General features: G+C 45.9%; 1 protein-coding gene across 2 annotated transcripts; it reads right to left on the bottom strand.

The window, feature by feature from the left end:
* Positions 1 to 958: 958 nt before the first annotated feature.
* Positions 959 to 13,241, bottom strand: RNF34 (ring finger protein 34). Of its 2 annotated transcripts, none has more exons than XM_062504235.1 (6): positions 13,230 to 13,241; positions 6,354 to 6,572; positions 4,616 to 5,005; positions 4,244 to 4,297; positions 3,795 to 3,996; positions 959 to 2,727 (listed from the first exon to the last, which is right to left on the bottom strand). In XM_062504235.1, the coding sequence occupies exons 1-6, from the start codon at positions 13,239 to 13,241 to the stop codon at positions 2,540 to 2,542; spliced, it is 1,065 nt and encodes a 354-aa protein (XP_062360219.1). In that variant the 3' UTR covers positions 959 to 2,539. The 2 variants fall into 2 exon arrangements, with proteins under 2 accessions (XP_062360219.1, XP_062360218.1); XM_062504234.1 differs by lacking the exon at positions 13,230 to 13,241 and adding an exon at positions 9,543 to 9,630.
* Positions 13,242 to 13,454: the final 213 nt, after the last annotated feature.

Here is a 13,454-nt window from a genome sequence, read left to right as displayed (position 1 = left end):
ACAAGAAAAAAAAAAAAGTTGGTGTCATTTAAGTGGACCACGCACTGCATTTCTGCCTTCTTAACACGTTTTGTTTTGTTACATCTTACATTATGCAGAACTATTTTTGTACAAAAATTGTTTAAAAATTATTTATGCAATGTTTGAATGCATTACCAGTGTTTTGGTTTTGATTGCCAATTTTTATCTTTACTTATGGTAGGCGAGAACTTAACCTATACTTCGTAGGCAGTATCTATCTACAAACGTGCCCAGGTCAGGAAAAGTAGGTTCATACTTTCAACTTAAAGCATGTTTTAATGGAAGTTTATATCCTGCTTTGTATACTTCAGAAGTGACATAAGCATGTTGTGGAAATAAGGTGTAAATTATAGTTGAAGTAAAACACTTTTATCTGTATAGAAATCACCTTTTTCTCAAAATTTTAAAAAAATTCCAATTTCAGCTTTTGCACATAGGAGGGTTTCACTCTGTAGCATGAGCTCTTGTACTCAATATAAAATTAATTTATACAGTGAGTCCAGCAGTAGAATAAATGGTCAAACGTAGTCTCTCTTTCTTTGAAGTGTGAGTTGAGTTCTCATTTAAGGTTTATAACATGGTTATTTCCTGATTGTAAAATTCTGCATTCATAAGTGCCATTGTTGTATGGTGTTGTTTTCGTAGACCTTCCTGATGCAGTTTTACCTTTGTTGAATTTGTATAAACAATTGTACAAAAACAGACGCTGGCTCTGCGCGTTTCTGTCGGGGCGGAGGGGGGAGTGGCTGCAGGGAGCTCTGGCCCAGGGCTCTGAGCATTTTCCAGGGCATTGTAACATCCACGTCTCCATTCCTCCAGCAGGGACCTGCCCAGGTCAGGCTCCGGGAGCACTGACAGCCTGAGAACATTAAAACTGGAGCCGAGTAACCCCCAGCACTGCCAGGGCTGGTTAAGAAAAGAGACAGAGGCTGAGAGAGCCTGTCACCCATCTTTATTAAGCTTGAGTGGCTAATGAGCAGCATGGAAATAACACTGAGGGCATGTCTGCCTTCATTAGCTTCCCCTCTGGACAGACTCCAGGAATTAAGTACCATTAAAAAGTTACTTCTAAAAAATAAAGCCATTGAGAGGTTTGCTCCCTTCTGAAAAAAAACCCAGTAGAGCTTGGAGTTGTGTTTGTGTGAGGAGGAGCTGCTTTATCTCTTCCACGCCAGCCTAACAGTTCACAGAAGTTAAGAGCAGGTGCCAGTGCAGCACAGGTCCAGTTCTCAGGTGCTACACCCTCAGCCAAGCACAGCTTTGGCTCTGGAGCTTTGCTGCAACATGGAGACTTAAAGGAGACACTGTACCTTTAATCACCTCTGCTTTAAAAATAACTGGACACCCATGGTCCTTGCTCACCTCTTTTTTACAGTGACCTTCACCAGGCACAGTCGTGCATCCTGTTCTCACCCCAGCACCAGCTCCTCTTGCTGCTCCTTTCCCCAGGTCATTGCTCACAGACATCCTACAGGGAGGGAACCTTCCTGCTTCAAGAGGACCTGGACCCCAGCTCGTGGCACAAACCTCAGCCTGACCCTGGTCCAAGAGCTGGCCAGGCACTACAGGGCCCTCAGCAGCCCCTGGGAAGCTGGTTTGGGTGAGTTGGCTTTGGGTGAAAGTCTGTGAACAGGAGATTTGAAAAAAAAACACTGTCCCTGCTCCTGCCTCCCCTGTTAAGGTTAGTAATGCTGTACATTCCACCTCAGCAGCAACAAGGTGGTGCCCCTGATCAGGATTCACAGTAACATCAGGCTGTCGGCACATGGAGTATAATCATCACAGATTAATAGTTACAACAGCATGAGCAGATTAAGGACCACGCCAACATGGTTTACCTACAGTACCCTTCTTAAAAAAATAGTTTATTCCTAAACTAAAAACCACTCAGTAACTGGTTTTTGGAGCCCACCAGGCAGAGCCCAGTGTGACCCCTGAGCCCTGCAACGTGATGGAGTGTTTTGTACACTGACAGAACAGCCAAGACAGCACACAGTGTCATGACAGACATTCAGAGGGAGCAATCAGCATAAAGCAAGACTGCTTAAGGGCTTCTGTGCAGGACCAGTTCACGGCAGCGCTTCCTAAGCTGTGTCCAACACCAGCCAGGCCGCCGGAACAGATACATTCTATCGCCAGGGAAAAGCTGAATAATCAACTGATATATTCATTGCTTCTAATGCACTAGAGAACACCACAGGCTAATAGGCTCAAGCAGAGGTGTTTGCTGACCACTTGCCGAGTGCTGAATGCGTAAGGACAGGTGAGATTCTTCAGAAGAGAGCAAGAACTGCTGTAAACAGTTTGACTCCAACAATCTGTGGGCTGTAAGGTCAGTGGGGCAGGGCCTGGGCCTGCCCAGCCCTGCGCTGCAGGAGCCGCTTGAAAAACCTTTCACCATCTTCTACATCTTGATGTTGAAAAGGCCGAGTTTAACCAAGACAACAACGCTGCCGCGTGCCCCAGGGCACAGCACTCCCGCCCACAGGAATCCCGTCCCCAGGAATGCTGCCCTGGGTTAGGATTTGAAGACGTGCACGGCCCGCACCACGTACTGGCGGCAGATGGGGCACTCGCTCATCCTCTTGCCGCACTTGGTGCAGGTGACCATGTGGCCGCACTCCAGCAGCACGCAGTCGATCACCGCGTCCATGCAGATCCGGCACAGGCTGTCGTCGTCCTCGTTCAGCTGCGCCCTCTCCCCCTCTGCAAACCAACAGGGAGGGAGGTCACGGCTCTGGGCCCTGCAGACCCAGGCCAGTTCCAGCCTAGACAGCCTCCATCCCCTCACATGAACCTTTTTACCCCAGCCACGACTTTATATTCCTCCAAAAAATAAGCAAAGAAACAAGAACTAGAAAGCCCCTAGAGTGAACATCCAATATTTGGCTTCGTTCTTTAAACTCAAGAAACTATTTTCTATTCAGAATGTAATGACTGTGAAATAACATGCTGGATTAAAATTCAGAGCATGTTGATTTTCCATCTTGGAGCTCACTGTTTGGCAGAACACTTTCCTCAGAAGATTAAACACAATAATACTAAAGCAGACTAAGAAGTGGAAGCCTTAAGTAGGCCATAAAGGTGGCAGAAGTGAACAGAACCTGTCAAGTTTCATTGCAAATAGCAACCATCCCCATCAATAACTGAACGTTCCATCAGGGCATGGTGAAATAAATAAATACTAAGTTTAAAATTTTTTTCTCAAGTTTTGCATGACAGGAATTGGTCTGAGGACAAATTGCACAAGTGAAAGACTCCAACTGCTGCGTGGAGCACAGGGTAGAACAGCAGCCACAGAACCACAAAATTAATCATGAAAATGTGAACTGAGACCAAAGCACTTGGACTTTTTTTGCTGTAGATTTTAATTCTGCAGTAACAGACCTGAAGTGCCCTGATCTGCAGAGCTACAGAGCAGCTCTAGTAATGCACTGTGAAACCCAGCAAAGCACATGGAGGTGCCAGGTTCCAGTTCTCTGAGGAACCAGTTCTCGGTTGTGCAGTTTTACCTTCACCGTGAAAGCTGAGCTCTCCAAGCTTTGGGAGAAAGTCTCAGAACACCAGAACAATCCTGGAAAGCTTTGTTTAATCACTACAGCCACGTTCAGCTGCTCTAGGGGCACCCTGCATTGTTAAAACACATTTCCCAGGTTTTCCACCAGAGCAGACCGAGTTCAGATACCAAGTTTTTCCACTGGCAGAAACAAACCAGAAACCGGAAATCAGAAACTCAGTAGTCTTAAGAAAGCAGAAATAAAGAATAAACCTACGTGTCTTGTGGTTCTCCTCATTCTCTCTGTATAGTCTGCTCACTTTTTCCACAAGTTCCCATTTTTCACAGCATCCTGAGTAGTTGACAAAATTGCAGGCGAGGATTTCCTTCAGCTGCCGAACACTCAACCCTTCAATGTCTTCCAGACTGGAAATATCAGACAGGGAGGCCCTGGCTCTCTTCCTGGCCAGCCCCGGGGTCTGAAACACATCAGTTGTGTGGTTTTAACTGCCCTGGTTAGTTCAGAGCACCAGAGCTGGAGCATGTGAAGCTGCAGCAGCTTGGCTAAAGTTTAGTTCTTTTTGAAGCCAGTGTGTGCAGACATTCATTGCTAGACACAGCTAACTCTGGAAGAACCAGAGCATGAGGCCAAATGTTGGCAGAGAACTAAAACAATGTATGGCATCACATGCCAAAAACCTATTCTTTGGATAGTTTATATCTCACCTGCTCTTCTGCACTTTCTTCTTCTTCATTATTTACAGATGTTTCCGTTTGCCCCTGTGTACAAAATGAAACTTGTCAGGATAAAAACCCATGTTACTGCCTTATAAAACATTTTCCTTCCTACCAAAGGGATAACAGGTGACAATGAAATGACACTTGGAAGTTCCAATTGCTACTAATCATTCCAGGTTTAAGTCATTTCTGACATGAACTAGGAATCTTTGCTGACTATCTCCAGCTTTCAGATGCAGGGTACAAAAGGCATTTTTCCTGCCCCTCCAAACTGTATCAACTGGTGTTTTTTTTTTCAATATGTAACTATTAAAAAAATATAAAGCAATGCTATTGCATGAAAGATATTAATCACTGTACCCGTGAAGGTGTCCCACTTCCCGTGCTTCCCCTTCTGTTGGCAAGTTCTCCTGGGTTTGTCATGGACACAGATGTGGAAAAGGGATGGGCAAAAAAGCCCGAGGTCTGTGAGCGTGACGAACGCAAGCTGCCAGTGTCCATGTCCTCCTCTGAGCCCAGGCCATGGTGGCACAGCACCAGGTCCACCAGGTCTTCCTTCTCCCTGCAGGTGTCCGTGGGGATGTTTCTGAGGATCAGGTACTGACGCAGATCCTTCACTTTCAATCTCATTAGCTGAGGGCGCTGGAAGGCCGTTTCTTGCAGCAAGTGACAAGTGGAACATCTTCTGAGATTCTCTTGTAAGACTGAACAAACTGAGCAAAAATCTTTTTTGCAGTCATAACACACGTGCTGAGGGGAAAGGAGGGAACCATTCAGCTGTGGGTCACAGGAAACAAATCCAGGCCCTGCTCTCTCCTTCTCTAGGCTACAGAATTTAGTGTTGGCTCTTCCACTGTCAGCTGTGACAGACATAATTTTTAAGACTGAAATACAGAAAACTGCCCTGTCAGTTTTGCAAGTGTTCCGAGGGAGTCTCACTCTTTTGGCACTACTGAAGCCGACTTGAGGTTTCAGTGAAAAATATTACGAATAGACAAATTAATAAAGTACTTAAGTTGTAGTTTAGACAACAAACGAAACTAAAACCCATTTTATGGTCTGTTAAAATACTTCTGAATATACTGTCACTACTCCTTTCACATGTGCAAAACAACAGCATAACCCCAAACTTTAGAGAACCTACTGCTTCCTCAACTGATTCCAAGAACTCAAAGCAGGCCTTGCATGTGATGAATCACAAGGGAGGGAAATACTCCCAAAAGCCCAGATGTCACTGCTCAAGAGAGTTTTGTTCAAAGGACTCACAATACACAAAAGCTGGAATAGACAAGACTGTCAGCATTCCTTCCAGCTGCTGTGAACAAACCCAAATTCCTCAAGGTTTTCAGGATTATCGTAAATCAATATTGGCTTCAGAAATGTCCCTACACAACAGTTCATTCACCAGATGAACCACTGCCATGTGAACAGGACACATATGGGGAAAACAACACACAAACTGAGGGAAGAGGCTTCATGATTATCTGAAAGTGCTACAGAGGATTAGGTCACTGAGGGGACAAAATAACAATCTGGACAGTTGTGATACACAGAAATAATAAAATATTAAGTCTCAGTTTTATTTATCTGTATTAACCCACCAACTGCCTCCCAAAGAAGGAAGATGCTGTTGGAGCACAACAGCACTGAGCAGAACTGAAGCTGGTGAGGAAACAACCAGAACTGCATGAGAACCTCCAGAAAGAAGTTTTAATATCTAATTGTGAGTTTTTAACTTTTCCATCACCCAGTTTGTTCAGTCACTCAGACACTATCTGGTGCCATCTTCAAAACCAGATGTGCTTTACTGTTTAAGATTCTGAAGTTAACCCATGTATCTTACAAATCAGAGTCCAGAAATTTCCAGGCCAGCCCAGACCAGACGTGTCACTGACTAATGAACATCGGACTAATGAACATCAGACTTACTAACTTCTAATCCTGGCTGACAGCAATTTCCTGTGACCTCAGAATAAGGCACTTCCTCCCTCCCTGCCTATATCTGCCTCAGGTTTCTGAGATATAAACACTCATCTCCCAGTAAGCCACAGATGAGTTCAGAGGGGTAAAAATGCAGCGCATTAGGAAATATACTCACTTTTTTCCTGAAAACTGAGAAGGAGAGTCCACAGGCTTTGCAGACGATGTTGGTGCTGGCTGCAGCAGGAGCTGGATATGCTGAGAAGCCCGTGCTTGGTGTAAACCTGAATGGGCCAGCACCTCCCCCAAAGCCAGCCTGCTGGCCACGCACTGCTCCCGTACCCATAACTTCATTCAGCAACCCGCAGCAGGAAGCCCACATGGAAGTAGCTCCCGCCTGAAAACATCACAGAGCAGAAAATCAGCCTCTGAAAGCTCACATCAGATGTGACTTGCTGCTGAGGAGCCACTTCACTCCATCTGTCACCATCCCAGGAGCCTGTGGTGCCAGCTCCTGAGCTCCAGGATCTCGGCACACATGGCTGTGACAGAGCAGCTCCACTCCCAGCTTAAATCCAAAGTGGGAAAGATTTGCCTCCCAGAGGCCAAGGCGGGCACAGGGAGCTCACACTCACAACTCCTCTCCCAGAGAATTCCCCACAAACAGAGTCAGGAATTTGAGGAGTGATGCAAGAGCAGAGCAAGGAAGGAGTGACAGACAGCCCATTGTAGGTGAGGGGCAAAGCCCAGAACGGTGACAGGCAGAAACAGCAACTTGTGATTAATGCAGAACCGTCCCTGCAGGATCTGCTCCAGAACTCATCCAGCTCTTGCACGACTCACAAAACTCTCTCTAAAATAAAATTCCTGGTTCTCAAACCTGAAAACCAACCTTTGTTAGAAGATAATTACAGTCTGGTTTCACTGAAAAAAAAAAAAAAAAAACATTTTTCAAGATCTCCCCGATCCTCCTTGTTTCGTTGCCTTACAAAATGTCTAACACAAGTTTAAAAAAAAATCTAAATAAACTTATTTTCTATTGATTATATCTCAGTTTTGAGTCACACAATCTTAAAACACTGGATATTCTGAACACATAAACAAAGTGCTACTTTTTATCCCTGGAAGCCTTTAGCATTGGATTCTTTATCAAAAGCTCATATTCTACTGAAAGGTGGAATTTGGACTCCAAGTTGGGCAGGTCACAAGTTTAATCACTGTCAGGTGGCTCCCTGCTAGAAAAAACACCAGGGGCACACAGAACCACATCAGGTTCTCCCTGAAAGGAAGCTGAGGGATACAACTTCCTTTAAACACTATTAATTTTTCATCGTTTTTTTCTTTAACAGCTGTTCTCTTTTTCATTCCAGGGCAGCATCTTTTCTTTTTTTTTTTTTTTCCCCAAAGCACCAAGACAGAAAATAATTGCTTTGGAGACTTTTAATTCTTGCTGTAAAACCCCAACCCACCAGAACACACACTTCAGCTCTGTAACATGATGCTTTAATTCCTGTAGTAACTACATTAATTTCTAGATGAAGTTGCACATTTGCCCTGAACTGAACACAATCCTCTTACATTTGTGGGAACTTAATGCCAGAATAACTGGGGATAGGCCAGAATGTCTCCTTTCAAACCACAGAGCACAAAAGGTAAGAACAAGAGCTTCTGTTACAACACCAAATATACATTCTAATTAAATCCTCTCATCATTATGGGTATTTCAACAGCAGAATTCATCCTGGTGAAACAAGAACCCTCCGTGCCCTGGGGTGCCCAGGCACAGGAGATCTTCCTCAGCTTCCTCCAGGGGAATGAACTCCAGCAGCCCTTCCCTGACCTCCAGGGAGCTCACACAGCTCACTCCAGCCTCAAACTAAAGCTTGTTTTATACTTCTTCTCTACAAGCACTGTGGAAACACATTAATATTAATTTTCCCAGGACAAAACATAATTATCCTCGTTTATTAGGCAAGAGGAATTAACTTGCCAGAAATACCAATGACAGTCCAGAGTCCTGAGTTTTAAAACTTGGAACTTCTGAAAAATACTTCCTCTCATCTTAAGGGAAAGCTCTAACATAACCATTCCTCTCATTCATCACCTATTCTTCAAAACTGGGGAGTTAATTACATACCTAAAATATTTCAGAGCAGCCACATACAAACAACAGAAAAATAAAATAATTAACTGAAAGGATCTGTCAAAATTAAACTTCCTTTTTTACACAACTATGGACTGCTCAGCAGCACCAGGACACACAATGACTAAAAGGACATGAGATATTTGATACCACAAGCCTGGCCTGAGAGTTTAACACCTGCTTCTTAGACTTATTTTATTCCAGAGCCTGTACCAACTGTTCAGACATCACTGTCAACACCAAACACATATATTTTTAGGAACTTTTTGTTAGCCATTTTGGACACACTGAAGTTATCAGCATCAAACAGAAAATATCTTGCTGCCAACCACTTGCTTAAGGTGAAAGGTAGGGCGATGAAGGCATTAATTTTCTCCTTAACCTAAGTTACCTGTGGATTCCTTCTATGCCCTCAGGTCATTAACTGATGATTTAATTACAGCGTCTAGACTCTCTATAGTGTTTTGTAAAAGAAATAGCTGGAAAGCACCAACACAACGCATAAATTAAAACAGGCTAAACCAAAAAATCCCTCCCTTGAGAATATTCCCAATTTCTGCACCTAAACCATCAGTCTCCACTTCCACGGACAAGCTGCCATCGGTATCTTCCCTCTCCATACCTCATGTGCATCTCCTAGGAGCAAAACCCTGCGTTCCAACTTCTCTGCCGCTGTTTTCTGCTTTAAGGATGTTTAGTTACGTGACGAGGATTTCACCTGCTGCTCCTGACACACCTGTGCAAGCTGGGTGTGCTCCCAAAGCCGCAGAACGACAGGAGAGCGGCGGGAGGGAGGGATTTCTTTTTAATCACATTTTAACCGAAGCTTCCTCTTTCCACCCAGCCTTGGAACAAGCAGAGCTTTTCCGGGACGGCAAAGCAGCCCCGGGCGCGGAGCGGCGCCTCAGGGGAGCGACCGTGGCTCCGGCCCCCCCGGAGCGCCCCTCACAGGCCCGGCCCGGGCCCTGCCCGGCTCCTGACTCAGCGCGGGGCCCCTCAGCTCGGCGGTGCCGGCCCGGGCGCCCCTCAGAGCCGGGCGGGATGGCGGCCGCGGCCTGAGGCGAGCCGGGAGGGGCGGCCCGGCCCGGACATCCCGCCGGGCTCCCAGCCCCGTCACCCTCCCCGATTCTCCCCTTCCTCCTTCCTTCCTTCCTTCCTTCCTCGGCCAGGGAGAAGCGCTCTCCCGGCTGACTGAACCCCTCGCCTTCACGGATCCCCCCTCACCTTCATGGCCGCTCCAGCGCCGCGTCGCCCCCGCCCCGCGCCGACCCCGCCGGGCCGCCGCTCGGAGGGCGGGCCCTGCCGCCGCGCCGCGCGCTATTGGCTGCCGAACCGCCGCGCCGCGCGCCATTGGCTGCTGCGCCCCGACGGCGAGCGGGAGCGACCAATAGCAGCAGAGGACACGGCGGGGCCGAGACACGCGGGGGGCACCGAGGGTGGCACAGGTGGTGTCACCGATGGGGCACCGAGGGTGTCACCCTTACAGACACCGAGGGTGTCACCGAGGGTGTCAGCCTTACAGACACCGAGGGTGTCACCGAGGGTGTCAGCCTTACAGACACCGAGGGTGGCTCCGAGGTGACGCTGCCCCTCCACTCGGCCCTGGCACAGTGCTGTGTGCAGCTCTGCGCTCCTCAGGACAGGAGGGAAGGAGCTCCTGGAGAGAGTCCAGCGGAAGGCACGGACACAATGAAGGCTCCGGAGCATCTCTTTTACAAGGAGAGTCGGTGGGAGCTGTCTGCAGAAGAGGAGGCTGAGAAGGGATCTCAGCAATCCATACAAACATCTCCAAGGACTGCCAGGAGGATGGTGCCAGACTCTTTTTGGTGGTGCCCAGTGACCCGATGAACAGGACTGGCCATAAACTAAAACATAACAAGTTTCACCTCAACATGAGGACGAGCTTCTTTCCATGGAGGGATTGGAACTGCCTGGGGAGGTTGTGGATTCTCCCTCTGTGGAGCCCATCCAGTGCCACCCCTTCATGGCAGGGACATCTTCCACTGTCCCAGGTTGCTCCAAGCCCTGTCCAGCCTGGCCTTGGATACTTTCAGGAATCTGTGCCAGGGCCTCACCACCTTCTGAGTAAAGCATTTCCCCCTAACACCTAACCCTAACCCACCCTCTTTCAGTTTTATTCTACCAAGCCCTTTGGTGAGAACCATTAAACTTCAGAAAAGATTTACTATTTAAAAATCCACTTCCAGCGAGCTCCTAGATGCCATTGTTATTTTCTCTAGGCTGTGAGTGGGATATATATATAAAATAATAATTGTAGGTTGCAACAACTGAAAGCTTTTAACCAGAAGATTACATTAAAGAAACCCCACCAGTACAAACCTGACCAAGGCTTCAGGAAAGCTTTATGTAAGAGTACACAGGGCCAAGAACCAGGCAGGCCTTTGCCAAAAAGAGGAACAGACAAAAGTGGCTGAAAATAAACATGGAACACAAATCAAATTTACCCCTACAAAGGGTTGGATGCAATCTGGTAATTTCTGCAGGAAGGATCGATTTTTGGAGCAAATGAGATACAAGAAGTGGGTAAAAAAAGAAAAAAAAAGTGTGTAATTGCCACGTGAATGGCACAGTCCTGGCAGCTTCAGGAATAAGAGCAGATACTGCACACAGCCCGATTTCTGGATATGCACTGACACCATATTTTAATTCAAAAGCAGGTCACCTTTTTTTCAGAAATGCTTGTGCTCCTTGACAAGCTTCAGATATGCTCTGAATTTGTACACATGACTTAATAAAAAACGTCATTTCCCCCCCCCCAATAATAGCTTGCCATTTTAGTCAAAGAGAAAAAATAGAAAAGCCTTGTGAATATAACTTTACATTCCTCACATTTCTCATGCAAAGGATTGCTTTAAGACACCTTAAAAATATCAGTACAGTTTGGTTTTTACGAAGTTCTATGTCATCTAAACTCTGTCAATTCAGTCACCCTTGAAGTACCAAGTTTCACACATATTTTTGTTAATAATATTAAATTAAAACTTGAGAAGTCCCCATGCAGTTGCTGTAATGGGGTAAAAGCTGTCCCAAACCAAGCAAAACCCAACATTTTCCCTTCTTCTCTGTTGAGGATTAGCTAACAAGAAATCCTCCCAAACACAGATGTTTTAGGGAGTAACGTGGGCCTGACAGAGCTGAGATCTGGTGACAGTGCTGGCAGCTGCACTTGCCACTCCTGCCTTAATTTGGGCAGATCTGGATGAATCATGTCCTTAACATGTGATTTGAGATTACTTTTACTTCATTAGTGTGCCCAGACTGTAACCACGTTGGGGGTTTTAAATGAGGATCTTTAACTGTGCCAGCTACTCTGTGGGTGAAAAGGAGCATTTCAAGGGGTTCTATTAATAAAAGACTTGCCCTTGCTGAGCCTCCTGGATTGTGCCAAAGCAGCATTAAAAGATTTAAATCTATTACTGCGAGATGTCCCATTTCCTTCTGCCACCAAATAACAAGTGACAACAACTTGCTGCAGCTCTGTAATCCCCCAAGGTTTTACACAGCACCAGAGGCAGAGGTAGGGAAGTGATTCTACCCAGGAATATTAATTTGGTTTTAATTTAACAATCTTCAAAATTTAATAGTGGAGTTAAAAAAGACAAATTTAATCACTAGGCTTTATCTGGGGATTTCAGGTTGGATATTAATGGCAGTGGGAAGAATCAAGGGAATCACAGAATCAGGATGGTTTGGGTTGGAAGGGTCCCTAAAGATCATTTATTTCCAACCCCCTGCCAGGGCAGGGACACCTTCCCCTATCCCAGATTACTCCAAGCCCTGTCCAATCTGGCCTTGGACACTTCCAGAGATCCAGGGGCAGCCACAGCTTCTATGGGCACCCTGTGCCAGGGCCTCCCCACCCTCACAGGGAGGAATTTCTTCCCAAAATCCCATCTAACCCTTTCTTCTGCCAGTTGGAAGCCATTCCCTGTGTCCTGTCACTCCAGGCCCTTGTAAACAGTCTCTCTTTATCCTTCTTATCAGCTCCTTCAGGCACTGGGAGGCCACAATTAGGTCACCCCAAAACTTCTCTTATCCAGGCTGAGCAACCCCAATTCTCTCAGCCTTTCGTCACAGAAGTGCTCCATCCCTCAGATCATCCTGGCGCCCCCTCTGGCCTTGCTGCTGGGCACAGCCTATTCTAGATAAGATAAAAGATGACTTTTTCAACTGTGTTACCTAATCTTGGATTTAATACAATCAAAGTAATCTCTCACTGCTGTTTTTTAGGCGTGAGAGCTGATTTAAATATACTTTAAAAGTGTATTCTAAATGTTCTCTCTGCACCACGCACTGAAGGATTGTCAGCAGAGTTCACACTTTGGCTTCAGAGCGTTGCACAGAAACATCAGAACCAGATGTTTGTCGTTTCCTTTCCCTTCCCAGTCCTTGCACAGGCCGGCTGCAGCCCTGCCTTTATCTCATCCCCCTCCCCTCCCTGCCCTGCCACGCCACCAGTTCCCTGTTTCCACCCAGGCCATCGAGCTTTATTTTCAGGAACTGTCAGCAATTTGACCTTTATAACATAATAGCTGCTGTTACTTCCTGCGTTCTGTATTCAGACACAGCTCAATGAGTTCATTGTGGGTGAGGAAACGATCATTAATTATGCCAGCAGCAGCAAGCTACAATGTTAAGTTTCTTAAATGTAAATGTATCCTAGAAAATTACTCCCCGCTTGATTTGCCTCCTCCTCTCACCACCCCCAGGCATGAATCAGGAACAGCGCAATGGAAATCCCCGGGGACATGCAGATGTATAATAATATTGAGTTTTGTTTTGCTCTCACTTACAAAAATGAGAACTATTATAATAATTGGAGTATTTTCTTTGGGAATATGATGCCTTAATGAAGTACTTTAACAAGTTATCGAGAAAATAAAAACTTACATGTGGAAACATCTTTATGGCACCACAATTAACTCGCAGGAAATCCAGAGGGGAGTGAATTCACTCTGTGGTGTTCTCTGTAACATGGAAATGCTCGTGTCAGAGTACTGAGAAAAGGTATTAGATAGGTGGGTTAATCTAAATTTTACTGTAGAAAATATGTAACTTTTTACCCCTTGGGGTGTTTGACTTGCAGAAACCTCCATCTTGTAGCCTGTGCAGAAT

Source organism: Cinclus cinclus, chromosome 17, assembly GCF_963662255.1.
Source record: "Cinclus cinclus chromosome 17, bCinCin1.1, whole genome shotgun sequence".
In the NCBI taxonomy this organism is placed as follows: Eukaryota; Metazoa; Chordata; class Aves; order Passeriformes; family Cinclidae; genus Cinclus; species Cinclus cinclus.
Note: the sequence above shows the minus strand (reverse complement) of the source record. Positions and strands in the feature narration are given on the sequence as shown.